The 24,424-nt window shown below is 35.6% G+C and overlaps 5 protein-coding genes across 6 annotated transcripts; 3 read left to right on the forward strand and 2 right to left on the reverse strand.

The window, feature by feature from the left end:
• Window positions 1-4: 4 nt before the first annotated feature.
• Window positions 5-6,096, forward strand: LOC108563459 (titin; the record flags this gene model as incomplete). The annotated part of the gene is made up of 1 exon (XM_017922137.1): window positions 5-6,096. A coding segment is annotated over one exon (5,946 nt), but the record flags the coding sequence as incomplete, so codon positions are not given.
• An 875-nt stretch (window positions 6,097-6,971) lies between these two features.
• Window positions 6,972-10,366, forward strand: LOC108563461 (glutamic acid-rich protein-like). The gene is made up of 5 exons (XM_017922138.1): window positions 6,972-7,067; window positions 7,137-7,187; window positions 7,247-7,490; window positions 7,546-9,988; window positions 10,353-10,366. The coding sequence occupies exons 1-5, from the start codon at window positions 6,979-6,981 to the stop codon at window positions 10,364-10,366; spliced, it is 2,841 nt and encodes a 946-aa protein (XP_017777627.1). The 5' UTR covers window positions 6,972-6,978.
• Window positions 10,367-10,966: 600 nt separating this feature from the next.
• Window positions 10,967-14,480, reverse strand: LOC108563464 (calcium-independent phospholipase A2-gamma-like). Of its 2 annotated transcripts, none has more exons than XM_017922145.1 (7): window positions 13,903-14,480; window positions 12,762-13,143; window positions 12,530-12,667; window positions 12,197-12,470; window positions 11,933-12,138; window positions 11,476-11,878; window positions 10,967-11,419 (listed from the first exon to the last, which is right to left on the reverse strand). In XM_017922145.1, exons 1-7 carry the CDS (start codon window positions 13,962-13,964, stop codon window positions 11,154-11,156), a joined length of 1,731 nt encoding a protein of 576 aa, XP_017777634.1. In that variant the 5' UTR covers window positions 13,965-14,480; the 3' UTR covers window positions 10,967-11,153. The 2 variants fall into 2 exon arrangements, with proteins under 2 accessions (XP_017777634.1, XP_017777635.1); XM_017922146.1 differs by lacking the exon at window positions 13,903-14,480 and adding an exon at window positions 13,367-13,482.
• Window positions 14,481-17,528: 3,048 nt separating this feature from the next.
• Window positions 17,529-19,693, forward strand: LOC108563466 (RNA polymerase II-associated protein 3). Its single transcript, XM_017922148.1, has 6 exons — window positions 17,529-17,867; window positions 17,931-18,059; window positions 18,114-18,241; window positions 18,293-18,503; window positions 18,558-19,518; window positions 19,574-19,693. The coding sequence occupies exons 1-6, from the start codon at window positions 17,730-17,732 to the stop codon at window positions 19,666-19,668; spliced, it is 1,662 nt and encodes a 553-aa protein (XP_017777637.1). The 5' UTR covers window positions 17,529-17,729; the 3' UTR covers window positions 19,669-19,693.
• Window positions 19,694-19,747: 54 nt separating this feature from the next.
• LOC108563465 (DNA replication licensing factor MCM4) lies at window positions 19,748-24,154 on the reverse strand. Its single transcript, XM_017922147.1, has 11 exons — window positions 23,778-24,154; window positions 23,549-23,718; window positions 22,407-22,610; window positions 22,116-22,350; window positions 21,820-22,062; window positions 21,532-21,760; window positions 21,247-21,476; window positions 20,958-21,187; window positions 20,553-20,831; window positions 20,043-20,495; window positions 19,748-19,987 (listed from the first exon to the last, which is right to left on the reverse strand). The coding sequence occupies exons 1-11, from the start codon at window positions 24,031-24,033 to the stop codon at window positions 19,880-19,882; spliced, it is 2,637 nt and encodes an 878-aa protein (XP_017777636.1). The 5' UTR covers window positions 24,034-24,154; the 3' UTR covers window positions 19,748-19,879.
• Window positions 24,155-24,424: the final 270 nt, after the last annotated feature.

A 24,424-nucleotide genomic window follows, 5' to 3' on the forward strand; every position in this document is an offset into this window, starting at 1 on the left:
AGAGAAACCCGGATTTAGACCAGCTGAACGTCCTACACAAAAGAGGCCAGAGGATAATTTGCGCCAGAAGGTGATTTTGAAAGACCAGAGAAGCCCGAGATTTAGACCAGCAGAGAGACCAAAACCCAAGAGACCAGAAGATAATTTACGTCCAGAAGGTGATTTCGAACGACCAGAGAAGCCCGGATTCAGACCAGCCGAGAGACCAAAAGCCAAGAGACCAGAAGATAATTTACGTCCGGAAGGTGATTTCGAAAGACCAGAGAAACCCGGATTTAGACCTGCGGAACGTCCTACGCAAAAGAGGCCAGAGGACAATTTACGCCCGGAAGGTGACTTTGATCGTCCAGATAAACCAGGTTATAGGCCAGGTGAAAGACCGAAGCAAATCAGACCAGAGGATAATTTACGCCCAGAAGGTGATTTTGAAAGACCCACTCCGACCAAAGTTCATCCTGGTGAACGAAGGACACCAATCAAACATAATGACAATCTCAAACCGGAAGGCGACTTTGATCGTCCAGATAAACCTGGATATAGACCAGGTGAAAGACCGAAGCAAATCAGACCAGAGGATAATCTGCGACCAGAAGGTGACTTTGAAAGACCAGAAAAACCTGGATTCCGACCAGCAGAAAGGCCGAAACAAAAACGCCCTGAAGACAACTTACGCCCAGAAGGTGATTTTGAAAGACCTTCTCCAACTAAAATTGGCCCTGGAGAACGCAGATCACCCATTAAGCACAGTGATAATCTCAAACCTGAAGGAGTGTTCGATCGTCCAGATAAACCTGGTTATAGACCAGGTGAAAGACCGCAGCAAATCAGACCTCAGGATAATTTGCGTCCAGAAGGTGACTTTGAAAGACCAGAGAAACCTGGATTCAAACCAGCAGAAAGGCCTAAACAGAAACGCCCCGAAGACAACTTACGTCCAGAAGGTGATTTCGAAAGACCTTCAACAACTAAAATTGGACCTGGAGAACGCAGATCACCCATTAAACACAGTGATAATCTCAAACCTGAAGGAGAGTTCGATCGCCCAGATAAACCTGGTTATAGACCAGGTGAAAGACCGCAGCAAATCAGACCACAGGATAATTTGCGTCCAGAAGGTGACTTTGAAAGACCAGAGAAACCTGGATTCAGACCAGCAGAAAGGCCTAAACAAAAACGCCCAGAAGACAATTTACGTCCAGAAGGAGATTTCGAAAGACCTTCACCAACTAAAATTGGTCCTGGAGAACGCAGATCTCCCATTAAACATAGCGATAATCTCAGACCTGAAGGTGATTTTGATCGTCCAGATAAACCTGGTTATAGGCCAGCTGAAAGGCCGAAGCAAATAAGACCAGAGGATAATTTGCGTCCAGAAGGTGACTTTGAAAGACCAGAAAAACCTGGATTCAGACCAGCGGAAAGGCCTAAACAGAAACGCCCCGAAGACAATTTACGTCCAGAAGGTGATTTCGAACGTCCAGAAAAAACAGAATTTAGACCTTCTGAAAGACCTAAAGCAAAGAGACCTGAAGACAACTTACGTCCGGAAGGTGACTTTGAAAGACCATCACCTACGAAAATTGGCCCTGGAGAACGCAGATCGCCCATTAAACATAGTGACAATCTTAGACCTGAAGGAGATTTCGATCGTCCAGATAAACCCAGTTATAGACCTGGTGAAAGACCGCAGCAAATCAGACCAGAGGATAATTTGCGTCCAGAAGGTGATTTTGAAAGACCAGAAAAACCTGGATTCAGACCAGCGGAAAGGCCTAAACAGAAACGTCCCGAAGACAATTTACGTCCAGAAGGTGATTTCGAACGTCCAGAAAAAACAGAATTTAGACCTTCTGAAAGACCGAAAGCAAAGAGACCTGAAGACAACTTACGTCCGGAAGGTGACTTTGAAAGACCATCACCTACGAAAATTGGCCCTGGAGAACGCAGATCGCCCATTAAACATAGTGACAATCTTAGACCTGAAGGAGACTTTGATCGTCCAGATAAACCCAGTTATAGACCTGGTGAAAGACCGCAGCAAATCATACCAGAGGATAATTTGCGTCCAGAAGGTGACTTCGAAAGACCAGAGAAACCTGGATTCAGACCAGCAGAGAGACCCAAACCGAAACGTCCTGAAGACAACTTACGTCCAGAAGGTGATTTCGAAAGACCATCACCTACAAAAATTGGCCCTGGAGAACGCAGATCACCCATTAAACATAGTGACAATCTCAAACCTGAAGGTGATTTTGATCGTCCAGATAAACCTGGTTATAGGCCAGCTGAGAGACCGAAGCAAATAAGACCAGAAGATAATTTGCGTCCAGAAGGCGACTTTGAAAGACCTGAGAAACCTGGATTCAGACCAGCTGAAAGGCCTAAACAGAAACGCCCCGAAGATAACTTGCGTCCAGAAGGTGACTTCGAAAGACCATCACCTACGAAAATTGGCCCTGGAGAACGCAGATCACCCATTAAACATAGTGACAATCTCAAACCTGAAGGAGAGTTCGATCGTCCAGATAAACCTGGTTATAGACCAGGTGAAAGACCAAAGCAGATAAGACCAGAGGATAATTTACATCCAGAAGGTGACTTTGAAAGACCTACTCCAACGAAAGTTCGTCCTGGTGAACGGAGGTCACCAATCAAACATGATGATAATCTTAAACCTGAAGGCGATTTTGATCGTCCAGATATACCTGGATATAGACCTGGTGAAAGACCGCAGCAAATCAGACCACAGGACAATTTGCGTCCGGAAGGTGACTTCGATAGACCAGAGAAACCTGGATTCAGACCAGCTGAAAGACCTAAACAGAAACGCCCTGAAGACAACTTACGCCCAGAAGGCGATTTTGAAAGACCATCACCAACTAAAATTGGCCCTGGAGAACGCAGATCTCCAATTAAACATAGTGACAATCTCAAACCTGAAGGTGACTTCGATCGTCCAGATAAACCTGGTTATAGACCAGGTGAGAGACCGCAGCAAATCAGACCTGAGGATAATTTGCGCCCAGAAGGAAATTTCGAAAGACCTGAGAAACCAGGATACAGACCGGCAGAAAGACCTAAACAGAAACGTCCTGAAGACAATTTACGTCCAGAAGGTGACTTTGAAAGACCATCACCAACTAAAATCAGTCCTGGAGAACGCCGATCTCCTATTAAACACAGCGACAATCTCAGACCTGAAGGTGACTTTGACCGCCCAGATAAACCTGGTTACAGACCAGGTGATAGGCCAAAGCAAATTAGACCAGAGGATAATTTACGTCCAGAAGGTGATTTCGAAAGACCATCTCCAACTAAAATTGGTCCGGGTGAACGAAGAAGTCCTATTAAACATGAAGATAATCTCAAACCCGAAGGTGATTTTGAACGTCCAGATAAGCCAGGTTATAGACCTGCTGAAAGGCCCAAGCAAATTAGACCCGAAGATAATTTACATCCAGAAGGTGAATTTGAAAGACCATCTCAAACAAAGGTTAGTCCAGGGGAACGAAGAAGGCCAATCAAACATGAAGATAATTTGAAACCGGAAGGTGATTTTATTATCAGAAGAAAAGATGATTATAAAGTTGTTAAAGGTGAAAGAATGGATATTATTAAACGTGAGGATAATTTGAAAATTGAAGGAGAATTTACGGATGTTCGTACTAGAGATGACTACAGAGTGGTAAGAGGCGAAAGAGCAGATATTATCATACGAGAAGATAATTTGAAAACCATTGGAGAATTTACGGATGTTCGTACAAGGGACGACTTTAAGGTTGTTAAGGGTGAAAGAGCAGACATTATAATCAGGGAGGATAATCTGAAAATGGAAGGTGAATTCACTGATCTTAAGAAAAGAGATGAATATCGTGTTGTTAAAGGAGAACGGGCCCAAGTTATTATTAGGAAAGATAATTTACGAATGGAAGGAGAATTCAACGAATTTAGAAAGCGTGATGATTATACTACTAAAATTACCATTGATGAAAGGAGAACACCAATTAAACAAGTTGATAACTTATTCCCTGAAGGTGAATTCGAGAGGCCAGAAAAAACGCCATATAGACCAGGCGAACGTCCAAGTGCCAATAAACCAAGAGATAATCTGTTTCCAGAAGGAGAATTTGAAAAAACTCCGATACATAAATATGGACCTGGTGAACGTGCGGATATTGTAAAACATCCTGACAATTTGAAACCCGAAGGTGATTTTATGGGTACGCCGAAAAATAAATCATCTTATATTCCTGGAGAGAGAAGAACACCAATTCGTCATGGAGATAACTTGTTCCCTGAAGGTGAATTCGAGAGGCCAGATAAATCTCCGTATCGTGCAGGTGAACGCCCGACACCTAAAAAACCTAAAGATAATTTACACCCTGAAGGAGATTTTGAAAAATCACCTAAACCTAAATATGGACCTGGTGATCGTGCTGAAATTGTCAAGCATCCCGATAATTTGAAACCGGAAGGAGACTTTATGGGTTCGCCAAAAAATAAAGATGATTTCAAACCTTCTCGCGGAGAAAGAGCGCCTATAAGGAAACCACAAGATAATTTGAAGATTACCGGAGAGTTTACCGATAGAACGATGGCAAAGTCTGATTACACAATTGTGAAAGGGGAAAGAGCTACGTTTAAGAAACATGAAGACAGCCTTAAGGTTGGAAATGGAACAATGGAATGTATTACAACAACAAAACAAACGTTTGAGAAGAGTCCGGAAAAGAGTCCTCAATCAAGTCCCCAGACAGCTATGATGAATAAGCGCAGACACATGCAATCAAGTATCGCTCTTGGTGATGACACAACAGTTATGAAAACGACAAACCAAACGAATTACAACACTTATACCAGAAGAAAGGATGTTGTCGATAATACTATTATCAACAAAAATATTGTCACAAATAATACAGTTGTTAAGAATGTCAGCAATACTGCTGTAGATAATATGGACACCCAAAAGACTACAAATGTCATTAATGACACAAAAACCTTGCCCGATGGAATCATTGTTAAAACAACTAGGACAATTACAACAACGAGAGGAGGTAAAAAGGTTACTGAAGGTGGGGCCATCAATAAATCCTCATCTCAAACCAATATCGTTAACAGACACGAAGAAAACGTCACTAACAGAAATGTTAATGTTATCAATAAGAACGTTCACAACAGTCAAGAAAATATTATCAACAGAACCAACGTCAACCATGTGACAAATAGAAATGTTGTTAATAGAACAGAAAATGTGGTTAACAGAACAGAAAATGTTGTTAATAGAACAGAAAACGTAGACAACAGAAATGTTCACCATCAAACGAATGTGACTAATAACATCGTGCATTCGAGCAGTCAAACAAATATCAACAAGACGGAAGGCCATCATCGCAAGAGCGTTATATCCTCTTCGGCTGATGTGAATAATCAAATTCTTTACAGAAAAGGTCATCAATCATCATCTGAAGCTTTACATGCGACCAGTTCAACTGCTTTAGATATGAGAAAATCAATTTCCAATTTACATGATCAGGGACACGTCTCGACGCATACTGACAGGAAGAGCTTGAGCTCTATGCACAGGGATAAGGGTCACCAACATTGGGCCTCTCATTCTTATCAGACAATCGATAGACCGCAAAAGATTGTTCGTAAAGATAATCTCACTGTCGGCGGAAACTTTTATGGTCAATCGGAAGCAAAATCCTATGGCAACTTCAGTAAACAACAGAACGTCCAAAAGGTTGAAAGAGTATCCAGGAGATCTAATACTTCGCATATCACCCTGGGCGACAGCAATGTATCTGTCGTGACATCCTACAAGAAGGAGTATGCGCCAAGGAACATCGGCCCATGCCCTGCAACATTAATCGATTCACCTAAAGGGCCGTTCAAGCATACCAGGGATTCGAAAACTCACAAATTCTATATGCCTGTTGTTAGTAATTAAGGTGCCTTCATCATTAGCTTAGGCTATTATTGTGATATTATTATCGATTGTCTTATTATTTCGATTATTTACTACAAATTCAAATTCATTTTGTGTAATTATTAGCAAACGCTTACGGTTACAGTGGTGCACGCAGCATCCAAGAGGCATATATTATTTATTCCCCCCATTATCTAAAGCTTTATTTTTTATTTTAATGTTTATCAAAAAAAATACAATACTTTATTAATTTCAACTTATTATTTTTCTCTTAATTTATTTTATATTCTCTAACCTAACTATATAATTAATAGAAGGACGTCAGTGCCCATTCGAGAACGAACGAAAGGGTGGACTGGGTTCAGGTTAACAAAAACACAATAAAATAAAGGGATAAATTATGGTATGGTACCTTTCAAATAAGCCACAGACTTATATGCAAAGGTGCCGCAATGTGCATGGTTAATATTAAACAAAATATTAAAAGAATTTTCATTTATTTAATAATAAAAAAATAATAATAAATTGTTTATTTTTCTTTAATTTCCTACACAATCCTTATAAATATAATTTACAATGTTGTTTCAATATTTAAAAGATTTCTGTAGTTGACTATTGTCAATAATATTGGCGAGAATTACCTATTATAATAATTTATATAACTCTAATTATTGCAAGTTCGATACGTTATACATTAATTTTGATACTCGTATTAGGATATGATATTTTCTGAAATCAAAAATAAATAACTAAAACCATTATTGTTCAATTGTTGGTTAATTCTGTACAAGCACATCCCCATCTTTTGCATCAATGCAACTAGAATATTATGAACACAGTGTATGCGTTATAATCACTAGAACATGACAAGAATTTAATTAATTTTTAAACTACATACAGTACGTTCAAATATGGCTACGCAATTATTATTTCATTATAGCATGAAATACAATAGACATGAATTGAATTTTAAAAAGAAGTGGGCGGGTTTTGTTTACAAATCGCTGTCTAATGACTGTCAAGAGAGATTGGTTTAGTTCTTTCGTATTATGAGAACATATGGATTTCTTTTGATCCAGCTGATTCTGTGCTCTTCTTCTTTCGGCCTCGGCGAAATCAAACGCGATGTGAAAATCAGGTAATTGCTTCATACATTTCAGTAAAAACAATTTTTAATTTAAAATCATCTTTATTCATTTATTCTTAGCGATGTATACAATACAGCTGATGCGAACATAGTGAAAGACAACGATAAATCGTATGTTTAAACCTTGATGTAATGTACAAACTATATAGATGTTATTTAATAATTTCAAGGTATCGGCAAGTGTCAACAAGTAAGCGAGAATCCGAAGAAGAGGCTGCCCAACCGTTGAAACTTCCCAAAATTAACACTCAAGGAACTCAATGCTATGATGTGTCTTCAGCAAAACGCTCAGCCGACTCTGAACCAGATTTAGAGGCTAGATATAAGCCTATCATTATCAACGAAAAAAATAAGAAACGTCGAAGTCCTTTTGGTATAGTCTACAACCAAGGGAGACCAATAGGAATTTTGGAAGTAAACATTTCCTTTGTAAATTTTATTCCAAATTATTTATATTTTTTGCTCGCAGCCAATTTCTAAGATGTACGAATTCCAAGAATATCCAGTAGAAAAGGTAAATGAAGCACCTTTGCTGAAGAGAAACGCTGAGGATGTTTCATCAATGGCTGAAGGAAACGGTAAATACGCATCTATACTGACCAGTTTCAAAATCGGAAATAGAATGAAAGTGAAGCAGCTAGGGGATGAAGCCCCTTTTGCGCAATCATCGCAAGAAAAGAAGCAGAAAGCCAAGAGGAGCGCTGAAAAATCTCATCAGAATTTGAACGAAATTGAGAATAATTTGAAGGAAATCATGGGTGATCTGGGTTTGATTAATCAAAACTCGCTGAAGGATGACTCTAAACGCGAAGCTGCTGAAGACGAGGATTTGGATGCAGGATTAAACAAGATCGGACTCACGAAGGAATCGCATTCTGAAAGAAATAAAAAAGAAGATTGTCCAGGTAAAACATCTGATCTGACCACTAGAACTGCTTCAAAGCAGTTGAAAAATTCCGAAATTCCTATAAACGGAGATGCAAATTTCCGCGATGAGAAGCAATCCAAGAAAAACAAAATATCTGATTTTCGTGCAGATGGTGAGGCTTTCATCAGAAAGAAAAGGCAACAAGCCAATGACCTAATGAAGGGTTTGGAAACGTCAGGAGATTTAACAGTGAGCGGTAACAAATCTCCTTTGGCTTCGTCTAGCACGGCAGCAGAGGCCGAAGGAAAGCAGAAGGTAACGGAAAAGGACGAAAAACGAGACAAGCAAATAGCAACGGAAAATCAGGAATATGAAAAACGTTTGCAGCGAAACATTGAACATAAAATATCTGAAATTAAGGAGCAAGTAAAACGAGAAATTAAAGCGCTCAAGGAAAAGCACCCTGAACACAAAGTGAAGGCTGATGAAAAAAAAAGTGAGAAGAAAAAACGTGAAGAGAAGAAGGGTGTTCGAAAGAAGAGAAACTTGTTGGACAAAGAAATCAAAATTTTGAATCCGGTGAATACGGATGAACACCAGGAACCTCATATTAGAAAACGCAGGGATGCTGCAGCAATTGATGATAAAGAAGAGCAAGAGGAACAATTGAATGAAGGTCCAGACAAGCGGGTCACTTGGAAAGAGCTAGACACTGCTGATTTACAAAAGCGCAGTGAACCTGGAAAAAAAATGATACACAATAATCCAAAAAGTTACGAATATGAATATCGAACTAAGAAGGAAGTAGACAAGGGTTCTGCGGCGATTTCAGCGGCCGCAGTTGCAACGGAAGAATTAAAAGAGAAAAAAGTTCAAGAAGATGAAAGCGGCGAAGCTGAAGCGGCTGAAGATATGGGAGAAGTGGCAGCCAAATTGAATGAAGAGAGTTCTAAAGCCGAGGGTTTTCAGGACGTTCAAAATCAGGATGTTGCAAAGCTAGCGGAACCTCAAGCCAACCATGCACTTGCAGCCAGGGGATCCACAGCCAAAAATGCACATGCAATAGCTAACAGACCATTTAAGTCGGATGAATTTGACGCAGCAAAACTGGAACATCTGGTGTCTGAGAGCACTTCGCTCACACAATCCGTTAAGAATGAAAGGGGTACGAGATCTGGTAATAGTCCAAAAATCGAAGTGGAGCTGCACTCTGGCAAAAACGATATGATTAAAGCAAATCCCGAAAAGAAGCAAGCAGAATTGCAAGAAAATAAAGGGGATGCAGAAATTGCAAAGCGCTCTGAAAAACGATCAAATTTTGACCAGAAAATTATTAAAGAAAAATCCGATGCAAAAGTGGACACACAAACCAAAGAAGCACTCTCCAAGCGCTCAGCAAAATTAGAACCGGAAATATCTCTAGAAGATATGCAACAATTAGACAGCGAAAATACTGAGAAAAGAAGGAAGAGAACTAATTCGAGAGTCAAGAGAAATGATTACGTCGAACCCAACAACATGCAGTTTAGAACGTATCGAAGCGACGAAGACGAAGCAGATGACGAGAGCGATGAATTTGACGATGATAATTTCGACGATAGAACGGCAAATTTAATCCGCAAAAGAGATGCTACCAATGACGGCTCTAATTATGATGAATTTGATGAGGACTACGAGGTGAATCGAAGAAATCCGGTGCAGTTATCCAAAAGAAATGCGCATTTGCAGAAGTACGTAGATGAGCTAAACTCGGATGCTTATAGCAATCAGAACTATCTATATAATGGAAATTTGAGGAAAAAAAGGGAAAATTTCGATGATTTGGCTGCAATTCATAGCGGTGGACCTATGATGCGACACATGGCTGCGGCCAGAGAACGAAATATGCAGCCACTCGATTCCACTTATAGAAGAAAACGACTTGAAAAATTGAACTCAATGCAGAACCGCGATCAAACCATCACCGGTTTATCGGAATCTGACATCTTTGGTGGTCTTCCTCAAAGTTACGAAGGGGAGTTGTCCAGATTTAAACGTGTTAAACGTGAAAATAATATAATTAACAATAATTAGATTTTCTATATAATACCTATATTTTACACTTTTGTACACTTTTATTTATATATAAATATATATTTTGTATCAAACATGCGTTTATATGTTAATATAACAACAATTGAATATTATTGTATTTTTTTAATTAAAATTAAGCAAAACTTAAAAGATCACTATACTCTAAAGCATGAACTCTAAAGTCCTACCTGCGTTAGATTTTATATCACTGTACAGAGCATGCATGCATTTGACGCTCTTTATCCTCCTACATATAATGATTTTCTATACATTTATGAAATGTCCAGCTGACCCTATGTGGGGAAATAGGTTGTCAAATATAAATATTGTTCAAGGCGGCATAAACTAGAATCAATCCTATGTTTATGAATGTATTGGTTAGAATAAATAATTAAGTGTTAGTATCAAAAATTATTTAGTTATTAAGTAAAAAGATGTTTTATTATGGTCAATAGCTCTTTGTAATTGTTGATCTTTTTTATTATTACTATTATGATTATATGTATATGATTTAATATTTATTTGTTTATGTGCTGTGACTTTTATAATAAATATTATTAATATTGCTTAGTTCATATAATTATTTCAACTAAACTAAATAAATAATGGAAAGTGTTTTTAAATACTCTTTCAGTAATTAACAAATTTCCACTACCAGGCAAATAAAATATAAACAACGTATCTTGGAAAATGACTAGTTTTGGTATCAGGACGTGGTGAAAGAAAAACAAAATTATTATATATTCTTAAGTGTATTGTTTTATGTACATAAAAAAGGCGAAGTCATTATTTACAATCGATAACCAACGGGTAATAGATACACTTCAATCGATATGATTTTATATATATATTTTTTATATAAATAAATCACAGTCTAAAAATGATAACACGGTAACTAATTTAAAAGCTTACAGATAAATAGAAGTTTCAATAAATAATTCAAAAAATTAATGGAAATGGTCCCAATAAATATAATATAATAAATAAATAATACAAATACACTGTAGATCTATCTAGATCTGATGTAATTTACCTTAAAGCTAGAAGTAGTAAGAAAATTATATAAGTACAATGCAATCAATATATGCGAGAATTTTTAATATACAAAAAAGAAACAATAGGCTTCATTCAGCTTTTTATAACTTACTAGTGAAACCTAATAATTCTTTCTTCTCGTACAGCAAATCTGCAATTTTCTGAGTTATCGACCGTTTCTCAAGCAGAGCTTTCGCCACCCGCTGGAATTTATCTTCATTTCTTCTTAGGTACATAAGAGCATCCCTCTCTAATTGTTCAATCTTCTTCGGCTCAATCTCCGACATGCTTAACATCTCAGTCAAATACGGATTAAAACGAAAATATACATCTTCTGGAAGCAAATCGCTAAGCATGGTGTGAACTCCTAGAAGACATTGATATTCAGTTTAATTGCTTCATAATAAATACTAATATATTTACCTTCTGTGTCTGTAGCACTGTCCAATATTTTCAGGAACTTGTTTTTCCATGAAGAAACGTTTGCAGGTTGTTCTCTAAAGGATTCGCTTTGAGTTGGCACAGACCTTCCTGTACCGAAGGACACAACACATTGAATGGGCGTGTTAGGCCATAGCAACTTCGCTTCATGGATAGCAACTGCCGTTGGGTTGTTCACCAAAATACCACCGTCTTGATGTAAGAGGTTTCCCAATTTGCATTCCCCGAAGTACGTTGGGGCTGCAGCTGAAGCTCTTGCCGCCTGCCATAATTTATGATCATTTCCGCCCTGGTATTGAGATTGGACTCTGTATGGTAATGAGTAGTTCCTGAAGACGTAAGCTGAGACACGTTCGTGATTTACAACGGCTGATACTGTGGATAACTGAGATACAAAAATTAATGATATGTACAATTTATTATTTACTAAAATACTTACTTTCGGACAATTAGGAGTGCGCGTTGTGGAAATTAAAGAAATATCGCCCATCTGCTCTATCAGCAATTTCTCCCATAGTTCAGTATCATAATACGAATGGCTCCAAACTAAACTGCTGGTGCCTTTAATTGTAGATTGTGTAAATATCTTCGTACTGATATCCAAATAATCCTTATGCAATTGATCGCACGTTCTTTGCATTGCACCTAAAATACCAAATTCGTTAATAGTTATAAATACAAATCTATATTTAAATACTCTTACCTAACGAACATGCAAGTATAGCCCCAGTACTGACGCCACATACGTAATCGAACATTTCGTAAACCCTTTTACCAGTCAATTCCTCTAACTTCTTTAACATCTGTATTACTAGTATACCACGGATACCACCGCCATCAATAGACAGGATTCTAATACCTCTACCAGGTAGAGGGTCACAATGTCCAAGCAACGCAAATACTTCATTGATTGCGCCAATCACAATTGGATTTTGCGTCTGACCCCTAATTCTTAGCAACAATCTTATAGCACCTTCCTACAAAATAACATCGTCAATATAATTGTATGCAAAATGTAAATAAATAAATAAATTACTTTGACAGCTGCGTTTTTAGCTTCAGGATATTGGTGAATGTGAAAAGAAAGTTCTTCGATACGCTTCAGGCGTGATTCCTCAGTTTCCGCGTTTACAATGGAGTCTATAACATGCCTCGTCCGCGACATGATACTGTTCTGGAAATGCGAAGTCATATTTTACATGAATTTAATCAACATAATGACATATCAACTGTATGCAACCAAATGACTAGCTGTTCAGATAACCCACCTTTGTTATTGATGGAACTTCATTCTTCCACCTAGGAACAACTTCTTTTGGCACCTGTGGCTCTTCATTACTATTGGACATCTTCATTTTGATTCCATTGATAACATTTCCTACCATTTCTGAGGCACTGTTCTTATTGTCAATGGTTGGCACAAGTGTTGTTGACTCAAATCGAATGATATTTCTGCCATACACATTTGGCTGTACCTTCTGCAGTATCTGAGCAAACTCTTTACTGATGATGTTCTGGAAAGTCTTATCTGGGGATATTTTCGCCAGGTACTCTTTAATATTGGTCAAAAGTTTCCATTGCATCACTGACATTGTTCTAGAAGTCATCTTTGGTTGTGGCTCCACAGCATTAGAACTGCCAGTAAAAGTTCTATAAAAGAAATTAAATTATGTAATTAAAGTGTTATAATAGCAACATGCAGTGGACAAAGTACTTTGTTAAAAATAGAATATTACATCATATATATGCAAAATATGATTTCTTACATTTCCTTAAGTCAATCTACTAGTTTTCAAATTGCAATTATTAATTATCCACAACTACTCTAATTGTTACTTGATAAAATAGTGAATATGAAGAGATGAATACTCACCACATTTCCTTAATTTAAGATGATTTTATGTGTATTAATTTGTATACAAACATTGAACAGCTGATATAAATATTGACGTAACTCGATCATACGATGTTAAGTGATGGAGTCATGGAGCCACAACTAATACCAACTGCCGTTTTATTGTTACAGGTAGATACAGTGATTATTAATAATTTATTGGATAGGATAACCTTTTTAATTACTGCATTATCATGAACGTCCTTTCGTTTACAAACAAATTAATATATAGACGTCAATCTTATCTGTGAATTGTTATACTTTTTTTTTATATTTATTTACAATATAAATGAACATTAAATCAATTTGTTGGCGGTAAACTTTGTCATCTATAAGACAAAGTAAACAAAGAAATTCAACTGTATTATTTTGCTTAACACTAATATCGTAAATTTATTATATATAGCAGTAATTATGAAGAAGTCTAATGGATTGTTAGTTGTATATGACTTTGAATAAATTAATTCAATAAATAAATAATAGTAAACTCAATGAAAAATAACAATGTAAGTTACCTTGCAGGAGTAGTGGTGATTACACACCTCCTGTAGTGTCGAATGCCTTTACTGAACGACATACTTCCTCACTTCGCTCACTTGCAAATTTAAAATGTGAGATCCGCGTTGGAATATCTCCAATATATTATTATTATTTATGACGTTAACGTCTGTTCTCACTGGTTATCTACAGCACAATTTGAATCAGCGAACTTTTCCTGTTGCTAAGTACATTCATTTACAAAGGAACTTGTCGGATGTTCATAAAAATGCCCGAGCGGGCTTCGTATATATTCCGCACGTTTGCAAACACTTGTTAAGCAGTCCGATGAAAAAGGAAAATAACAGTTGCAATAATCACTGGTATATACGTTGCGTATGGATCTAATCTTGTTGGGTTACTGTGAGCGAATTGCGCTCGGAGAGGCGCTTATATTTAAAGGATTATCGACTGTAAACAAAGTCGTACGAGTGTTGTACGTACGTACGGAAATACTAGGATACACGACGATAAACATATTTATTGTTTTGACTTTTTTTATCTAACATATCCCTTCCAATTAACGCCTTCGTAGTCATATATATATTTTTGCGCCTTGCGACACGTGGAACTATCTCCTATTCCTACTGGCCAAAATTCTAAAATAGATTTGTCGTACGATGCTTGTAGCCACACCTCCCTAGACTCGATCACACCATTCATGCGAATCCTATAGGCTCGTTTGTTTGTCACGATTCTATCGATTCGAAAATTACTAAATAATGAATAGACTAGAATCGGGTCATCATTTCATATATGATTCATAATATTTTTTAACATGTTTCTATAATTGATTACATATATGATGTTTCATTATAATGTTATTAAATCACCATTTTAAAAACAAACATATTTGTTAATGTGCTCACAAACTCGTTTAAGAATTGTAATAAAAAACAAATCGATTGATTGATAGTCTAATTCGATTATGACATAATTTTTGATGTCTATAAATATCCAAATTTATACAAAATAAGTAATAGCTCCCATAGTGCGGGTAAACGGTTCCGCTAATATTCAATCTGGAATGATAGAATTCGCAATATAAGAGGTATTATTAAAATTTACTAAAATTCGCAAGCATTTATTCATATATAAACTGTGAAAATCGAAAATCTATTATTTATTAACTTTATTCTAATGTTTTATTAATGTATTTATCAATTATTAAACTGTAATCATTTAGTTTGGTTAAATCGAATAATTATAAAATAATTAATATCATGTACAGTGGAACCTCGCATAACGAGCATAATCCATTTCAAAATTTCCGGATTTTTACTCTTATAGTGAAATACTCATAATGCGATTTTATTAGCAAATACATTCCAGAAATTTATTATTCTTTTAACAATATTTTTCATAAATGTCTTCCTTGATATCTTTCTTATCTCAAGCTAAAACTATATTTGATATCAAACTAGACAATAGTTACATTCATTAAAAACACAAAAATCTCAAGTAAAATTGGATATTGAAATATTTTACCAAACCATTAAAAAAGCAATTATATTACATAACAGTGAAATAAACTGTAATTTCATAGAATATATAGAATATATAATTTATTTAACCGAATTTAATTATAATTAATAATAATGTATAAAAACATATTAATTTATATTTATTATAATTAATATTTAGACATATTTGTATATTATGATGTAATCATTATAAAATTAAATTTGATTGGTATGTTATATCAATCAAATTTTGAAAACATATTTGATTGTATTTCTATTATTGACACAGTAGAACCTCGCTTTCAATCCGTTCCTAAATTTCCTGATTTTTACTCGAGTATTTCACTAGTATAGTGAAACATATTCAAAAATACACATAATATGTGTACAAAAGTTTTAAAAATGATGTAGCAGGCGCGCAATTCGGGACTTCTCTTCTCATCGTCACTCGTTATGCGAAACGTCGCTCGTTAAGAGAGTCATTTTTCTTACAATTCATTTTGCTCGTTAAGCGAGGTTCCACTGTATTTATGTCGCAGCGATTTTTAAAAACCAGTTTCTATTTCAAGAAATTTCTCAAATTATTGATACATTGCCTAGACACGTTTTATTGTGCTTCTCAATATAAATAAAAACAACTGAAGAAACAGCCAAAATATAATGTATTTAGACAACGACGCATATTTACTTCACGAATGCTGAGCGTTAGATAATCAGGTAATTTTGTACGTAATATATTTACATTTTGGTGGATATCCGTTCTCAAAAATTTCGAAAAATATGTGTGTTTCCTTTAATAAAAAATATATAAAATGAAAATTAAGGTTGAATTAAATGAAGTACTTTTAGGTTTTTATTCAGAATGCAAATTGTTGGTGTTAAAACTGGAAATAAAAATATTCGTGTTATTAGCCTGACACGTTCTACACTTTCGAAAACAACATTCAGTAAACAAAACGGCCAAAACCTGAGGTACGACTAATTTTAATATACGTTATAAATATTTACATTGCGATTATTCACCGTTACGTACGAATTCAACGAACGCAGTTGTGATAATCTGTGAATGGGAAAGTCCTTGAAATGTTGTTATTTAGGAAAATGCGTACATCTATTACCACCTACATTTATCAGCGACTTGTGTTTTGAATCGTTGCATATCAATGTGTGTAATAGTTCATCAAAACATTTGGCTTCAACGTCAGATTTATATGTAAAATAAAAATAATGCCCTTTGCAGCAGATCATTTTGGTTTTGATTTTTTTTATTTTTATTTTGTTGAGTAGTATAGAGATTTGTTACAATAAATGTTATTATTATTTAATAAAAATAATTGTTTGATTATCTCAGTTTCATAATATTTTTCTTGCAATGTTTTTTGTTTGTTTTCTATGAAAGTTCGTTTACATCAGAAATGTATATAGAAATGCTTGGACGCGTCATTGCTTATTCCTAAATAGAAATCTTCGAACAACATCGGGTGACGCTGACCGATCATCAGTAACAGTTTAAAAATATTTTCTGGGTTGAAAATGATTTGTGTTTTTTTTTCTTATAATTGATATATGGGACCAATTATTAATGGCAAATCTACCAAAGACGTATCCAATTTATAGTTCTCATTAATGTTTGATAACATTGAATCCAAGATTTTCTACAAAACAGTTTAATTTGCTTGATTCAGGTTATTTTTTCAGTAATTTAAAATTAGAGCATAATTTGTGAACATTGTACCTTTGTACCATTTCGATAATTAAAATTTATCAATCGTGTATAAACCTATATTATAATAATATAAATATATATTATACTATTTGTTTTAATATTAGATATATGGCAGAAAGACCTATGGTCAATAGCTCTAATATACTTTTCATAAATTTAATCAAGCATATTTGGAAATACCGACTACAGTGGAATCTCGCTTAACGAGCAAAATGAATTGTAAGAAAAATGACATGCTTAACGAGCGACGTTTCGCATAACGAGTGACGATGAGAAGAGAAGTCCCGGATGGCGCGCCTGCTACATCATTTTTAAAACTTGTTTACACATATTATGTGTATTTTTGTATATGTTTCAATATACGAGTAAAAATCCAGAAATTTTGGAATGGATGAAACTCGTTGTTCCACTGTATTTAGTATCCCCAATTTTCCCCATGCGCAGACGAAGTAAAGTGTGGAGGGGGAAATGAGAAGAATCTTCCCCCTTTTAAGTTATTTATTGATAAAACATGGTAACCAAGGAACAACAACAAATATTACGATTTTTCTAGAAAACTTTCAACTTTGCTTTGAAAACGTACAGTGACAGATCGTCGCAAAGTTAATCGTCAGCTATGGACCCCATACGGCTTCAAAAACAGCTTAAAGATAACAATTTAGACTTGCACGATTTCTGCAAGGATTTGAAAAACTGGGGAGACGAAATGAAACAGAAAGACGAACACTTGAAGCTTGAGAAAGAGAACGCCAAGGTTTGTGTATTAATAACCTCAAAAATGTAAATAAATTGTTTACAAATTTAACCTATCTTCTAGAACACCGAGATGAACATGAAAAGCAAAAAACAAATTGCCAAAGAGACGTACCATGACTCCGATTCTGAAGAACTCAGCGATGAATTTGACGAAAACGCATTGGAATTAGCAACTGCAGCCAAAGACAAGGTACTGGTTTAATTTGTTATGAAAATACAACAATAATGTGTTCCATTAATGTAGGGTAATAAGTTCTTTAAATCCGGAAGATTTAAGGAAGCAATTGAAGCATATTCACAGGCTATAGAAATCCATCGATATGATCCCACTTTCTACTGCAATCGAGCACTTTGCTACAACAAACTTAATGAGTGAGTCCAATTTATTTCCTATAAATTACATTTTAAATTTGATGTTTTCAGGTTTAATAAAGCTGAATTGGATTGCACAACTGCTCTCCAGCTTGATAAACATTATGTTAAAGCCTATCATCGTAGAGCTATTTCAAGAGAAGGTTTAGGATATTATAAGGATGCCCATGAGGATTTAACATATGCTCTTCTTTTGGAGCCAAAGAATAAGGAATCAATTGAGTTGTTAGAGAAGATTAATAGGAAATTACCAAATGTTAATGTAAGTTTTAATATAATCTGGTTTCATAATATTTGATATTTGTTTATATTAAAGGAATATGAAAGACCTCCATCCAAGTTTAGACAGTCTAAGAAGAAATCAAATTTTATAAATAAAGGTGCTGGTGATGGACAAGCTGTGAAAGATAAAGTAGTTGAGACTTTGAACAAACCACCTGTAGTAAAGGAAACAAAGGATATTCTAATCAATGAAGTAAAAACCAACAATAATGTTCAAATTATTGAGAAATCAGATACTGAAATCAATGAAGTAAAAACCAATAAGAAGGTTCAAATTATTGAGAAATCAAATACTGAAATCAATGAAGTAAAAACCAATAAGAAGGTTCAAATTATTGAGAAATCAGATACTGTAATCAATGAAGTAACATCCAATAAGAAGGTTCAAATTATTCAGGAGAAGGAAAATAAGATTGTCAATATAGATACAAGTATCAAGTGGCCCATGGGTGATGATGTTATCCTGGTTAAGCCAATACCAAAATCAAAACATAAATCTATGGTTCCATTAAAGAAGCAAATTATCACGACTTCAAACAATATAGATATTATAAAACAAAATCCTGTGAAGATTGAGGATGTTCCAAAAGTGGAATCAAATGAAATTAAACCAGTGATCAAACATGAAGAGCCTATTAAATTGATTAGTTATGAGGATAGTATTTTGGAAAAGAACAAACAGTTTTTGAATTGGGATTTCAGTGCACTCATGTTAGATTTCAATATGCTGGAGCATCCAATCCCAAAGACTTCGGTGCAATTCTATCATACTTGGAAAACATTGGATGACCATATGCGTCTTCTCTACTTGCTTCAAATAAATCCAATAGGCTACATTACATTATTCAAAGATAATTTGGATAATAAGGTGTTTAGCGAGATTATTAAAATAATCAGGAAACAAAAGAATGGTGGATTTGAATGCTTGTTTGGTTTTACCAGAGTCAATAGATTCACTACTATGGTCATGTTTCTGAATCAAACTGATTTGAAATGTAAGTATATCATTCATTGATAAATTTGATGTACTACAATTTCCAATTGTTTCAGATTTGGGTGAACACTATGAATTAATGAAGACTTCCAATAAATACACAACAGATGAATTGAATTATCTGTATCTAAATAAATATTTTTTAAAATAAAGAAGATGAATGTAATTTAAAACTACTGATCTTGGCTTATTTGTATTAAATATAGTATTGTTATAAGCGAATAAGAAAGTTAAAATATGAAAAAGTAAAAATTTTATTTGGAACATTTTACAAGTTAATCAGTACACTTTTATTGAATAATATAAAAATAACGACCGAAAGCCTGCAGTCAATAGACCTTCATATAAGTATAAAAATAACATTAATCACGGTTGTTACAAATGCGGATGGAGGTTTTTCCCATAACTACTATAACACCATCATCTTGTAAATCCTTGAGGGCATCTTCATATTGTTCTCTGGTAATAAGCTAAACAAACAAAATTAAATCTTTGTGCATATAAAAATGTATGTATGAAACTTACTGTAGCCGAATTCTCTTTTAGTTCCGTCAAGAGCTTTTGATAATTGAGAGTTGGTACTTTTCCTTTGGTTTCAATCAGTTTCTTGACGATCTGCACTAATTCCGCACGACGTTTCCTCGCGGCACTACTCAAACCAGTGGTCAAGATTCCTACATCGATCTTACCAGAAAGTGGATCCGTGGCAGACTGTTTCAGAGCTTCCCTGTGCAACCTGTAAGCTTCTTCCACATCGTGAATTTCTACCACTTCAGAGAAACGCACTTTCGCGTGGGCTTCTGCAAGACGGATCAAGGATTCCAACTGTCTGGGATAGGCAGAAATCTGTCCTCTGCCCGATCCAATTTTCCTCATATCCACGTAACATTGGATCAATTTTTGTGAACTCTCTTCGCTCAACTTAGGATGTATGTGTTCTTTGGCGTATGCTAGATAATCACGTAGAATCGACATATCCTAATAAAAGAAAATTCAATTAGAACATATTTACTTTTTATATTAAATTGTACGAACCAAAATTTCGTCGTCTTCCTCTTGCCTACTCTTATAGTACAGAGAAACCAAATGCTTAGCAAGACGCCTATCAAATAACTCATTTTGCGGATCCAAGATTAAGAAAATTAAGTCGAATCTGGATAGTAATGTATGTGGCAATTGCACGTTTTCAATTATAGTTTTGTTTTTGTTCCATTGAGACTCGGAGGGGTTTGCGGCGGCAAGAATAGAAGTGCGGGCATTTAATTGGCAAATGATACCAGCTTTAGCAATACTTAACGTTTGTTGTTCCATTACCTAAAAATAAATAATTGTTTAAAATAGACTAATTCATTAATTATATTTAGAATAATCGTTGTATGTAATCTTATTGGTTTGCTAATGGATTGTAAATTTAAGTATCATTAAATAAGTTATAAATACCTCGTGTAAAACACTTCTGGTAGCATCGTTCATCTTATCGAATTCATCGATGCAACAGATTCCGTTATCAGCAAGTACTAAGGCACCAGTTTGTAAAACTAATTGCCTGGTTTCGGAGTCCTTGGTAACATACGCTGTCAAACCCACGGCCGAAGAACCTTTACCAGAAGTATATTGACTTCTAGGTACCAAATTGTAAACGTATTGCAAGAGTTGCGATTTAGACGTTCCTAAAATTATAAATTAATAAAATCACACTTCTTATTGTTATAAAGAAAAAAAAGCATACCTGGATCACCGCACAACAGTATATTGATTTCAGCCCTAAAGTTCGTTCTGCCGGAAGTAACGAAAGTTTTCTTGGTACCTCCAAAAAGTTGCAACAAAATTCCCTTCTTAACATCATCGTTTTCATAAATCGATGGAGCCAATGCTCTGGCCAAACGATCGTAGACATCCGGTTTTTGAGAAAGAATTTGAAGCAGCTCGACACGTTCTGGGGGGAAACGGTGGTCTTTTCTGCACACGATTAAAATAAATTTGAAATTCATTAATCACATACATTATCACAAACCCTGCTTCTTCTTCATAGAGACGTTTCGAGTCGATTTTCCTAAAGTGTAGGACATCTATGTGCGTCTTATATACAGATTTAACATTTCTCATTTTTGGGTTGACTTGTAGTGGTTGAGCGCGATAAATTCCAGTGACGGTTACCCTGTCACCAGGTTGAACGCAGTCCACCAGGTCATTGTGGGCAAACAAAACTACAGTGTGAGGTGTCTGACCAGCAGGCATATCATCTATTATCAAAATAATAGAAAATTAGTATATAAACGAAACGTAAAAATACGATAATTACCTGGAGACTCCTGCAATTTAATCATTTGTTTATCGGTGAATTGGGACCGGTTATGTACCAATGAGAAGCAGTGATTGGTATTACAATTTGTGCACAATGTAGGCTCAGCAATTCGTCCTCGGTCGATTTCGATAGCAGTGCTGAACGAGCACACTATACATTTGAAGAAAGCTTCTCTCATCTCAGGCATAATATTTGAACTTCTAATAACCATTCCACTGATCGTAATCAATTGATCAATGTCTACAAAGTCATTCAATTGATCATGTTCATAATCGTTTATAACTAGTTACTACCTTCTGGATTCAAAGAACGCATGTTCTTCGTTTTCTCGGCGTTGAAAGGCCTGACTTGAATTTGGTGATCCAATACAGCAGCTGGATACCTTTCGTAGAACATCTCGTTGACCGTCATATCAAATGTCGGAATAACTTCTTGCGGATAACAAATCAGTTGTCTGTAGAGCCTTTCATCGAAAGTCTCCAAATGCGAACAATTTACGTTCAAAAATGGTTCTTCGAGTGTGTGAATCTACAATATTAACATAATATTATTGTCTACATTTTATATAATTAAATAAATCATACTTCTTCCATTTTTTGCAAGTATAGAGGCTCGTTAACGTTCATGCCTTCGGTGACTTCATCTTCCTCCGCATTCGGATCTATGTACCTCAAGATGAACTGCTTGAATTTCTCCTTGCATTGTTCCACTGACACATTCGTACCCCAAATGACCAGATGAGGAGCCGCAGATTCCGACTCTTGTGAACATTCTGGGATTGCTTCTAACTGAAATACAGTAAGATGACGTTAATAATGTCAACATAACATTTTATTATACGCTTTAATTATTTTTGGGTAAAAACGGACAAAATAGTACAAATACTGGAGAGATGACGGACGATTTCGATATATTCTTCGAGTTTTGCTATAAATTAATCAATCCGCTTTACGCAAGTTTCAAGTATTACTCGCCGCACATCCTCGGAGCTATAATAGTGCTGAAGCTTCTGCACAACATTTTGGACTTTCTAATATTCGATCGTGGTCTTATCCGGTTAACGGATAATAATATCAAAAGCTTCTTCAGAAGGTCAAAACAAGGTAAATGTTGAGCTGAAATGTGCAACTGTTTGTAATCTGAATTAATGTCTATGACAATCAAATAAAAGCTGGTTGAAACCGCTGCAGATGAGGATTTCATTTACAATGTGGAAGACTGTCCAATTTGCCTCGAATTGTTTTGCGAACCTGTACGATTGCAGTGCGGACACGTTTTTTGCCTGGAGTGTATTACGCTCTGCTGCCAATTGGATCCCGAATTTAAGTGTAAATGTCCACTGTGCAGAATCATGATTAACAAGATTTTTTATATTGAGGTATGTTCAATATATTTAAATCCAATTTGAATCTTACTTGTTCAATGACTAGTACAACATTTTGAATTAACTTAAATTATCCAGTCCTATTTTCTAATAAGATCTTATTAATTTTGTTGCAGGGATATGGGAAAATGCAGTTATCTTATCAGGACAAAAGAAGTTTAAGCAATAGGCTAGATTCAATGATAAATTATCACAACAGTTATTACTACAATATATCTAGAGCATTATCATTGATAATAAGATCTCCCAGTTACATGACAATAGTCATATTGCTATTGTTCATAGAGTTTTATAATATATTTTACATTGCATGAAGCAAAGCACCATGTGTACTATACTTACAGCATCTGAACCAACATTGACCTGTCTGATACGCTTGTCAATCCTGACATCAGGTCTCATGCGAATAGGAGTGCCTTTAATTCCAGATTTTGGTGTTCTCACAGATCCCAATGAACTAGGTGTTCCATAATTTAATGGAGAGCTCAAATCAATCTCACTCATACCTAAACCTATTGGATTTTTTGAATAATTATTGTTTCCATTGGAATTAAATTCTTGAAAACTTTACCAGCAGCAGGACTTGTTGCTATAATACTCTGTGCTGGAGATGTTGGTGCAACATCAGAAGAACTCTCCTGTGATTGCTTCCCTTTACCCCATTTCATAGGTGTCGTAATATCATCAGAGTTCTTAGCTGGTGTACGTCTAGGCGTACTTGGAGGGTTCCTTCTAGGAGTTTGACCGCCGGCATTTCTTGATGAACGTCTGGTTGGAGTCTCCGGTTGATTCCGACGAGGAGTTCTCGGTGCTCTCGGCGATGACATTTTTGCGAACTGTTATTGTGTTGTAATGAAAAAACTTATTTTGTTTATGAAGGTATGCACGGTAGCACAACCTTTCCGTTAACTTGAATAAGAACTTTATGGTTAAAGAATTTCGCGCCAGTTTCTTGTGGTTCTTGAAGCATGAATACCAACACAAATATTTTTTTTTAAGAAGTTCATTTCTTATAAGGATTTTATTACTATTGAGTTTATACAGTCTATTGCAGTCTATGTTAAGAAACATAGGATAGTCATCAATATAAATCTAAAACAGATATTTTAATTTAGACAGTTTTGCTGAATTTTTAAATTCTGCTTAAGTTCTTATTAAGTTGCATGTAGCAGATGGCGCTTGCAACCAACTTAAGTATAGGCAAAAGCTTTTTGACAT

The sequence above is a fragment of the Nicrophorus vespilloides genome, unplaced genomic scaffold (assembly GCF_001412225.1).
Source record: "Nicrophorus vespilloides isolate i.1.1-1 unplaced genomic scaffold, Nicve_v1.0, whole genome shotgun sequence".
Classification (NCBI taxonomy): Eukaryota; Metazoa; Arthropoda; class Insecta; order Coleoptera; family Silphidae; genus Nicrophorus; species Nicrophorus vespilloides.

Coding starts and splice junctions, on each gene's coding strand:
- LOC108563461 (XM_017922138.1), top strand. CDS start 6,979: ATGAGAACATATGGATTTCTTTTGATCCAGCTGATTCTGTGCTCTTCT. Junction 7,068..7,136: donor AAACGCGATGTGAAAATCAG/GTAATTGCTTCA, acceptor ATTTATTCTTAG/CGATGTATACAATACAGCTG. Junction 7,188..7,246: donor GTGAAAGACAACGATAAATC/GTATGTTTAAAC, acceptor AATAATTTCAAG/GTATCGGCAAGTGTCAACAA.
- LOC108563466 (XM_017922148.1), top strand. CDS start 17,730: ATGGACCCCATACGGCTTCAAAAACAGCTTAAAGATAACAATTTAGAC. Junction 18,504..18,557: donor GGAAATTACCAAATGTTAAT/GTAAGTTTTAAT, acceptor TTTATATTAAAG/GAATATGAAAGACCTCCATC. Junction 19,519..19,573: donor GAATCAAACTGATTTGAAAT/GTAAGTATATCA, acceptor CAATTGTTTCAG/ATTTGGGTGAACACTATGAA.
- LOC108563464 (XM_017922145.1), bottom strand. CDS start 13,964: ATGTCGTTCAGTAAAGGCATTCGACACTACAGGAGGTGTGTAATCACC. Junction 12,668..12,761: donor AAGTTCCATCAATAACAAAG/GTGGGTTATCTG, acceptor TCGCATTTCCAG/AACAGTATCATGTCGCGGAC. Junction 11,420..11,475: donor CAGTGCTACAGACACAGAAG/GTAAATATATTA, acceptor AATGTCTTCTAG/GAGTTCACACCATGCTTAGC.
- LOC108563465 (XM_017922147.1), bottom strand. CDS start 24,033: ATGTCATCGCCGAGAGCACCGAGAACTCCTCGTCGGAATCAACCGGAG. Junction 22,611..23,548: donor TCAATGTTGGTTCAGATGCT/GTAAGTATAGTA, acceptor ACTGTATTTCAG/TTAGAAGCAATCCCAGAATG. Junction 21,761..21,819: donor TAAATTGCAGGAGTCTCCAG/GTAATTATCGTA, acceptor TTTTGATAATAG/ATGATATGCCTGCTGGTCAG.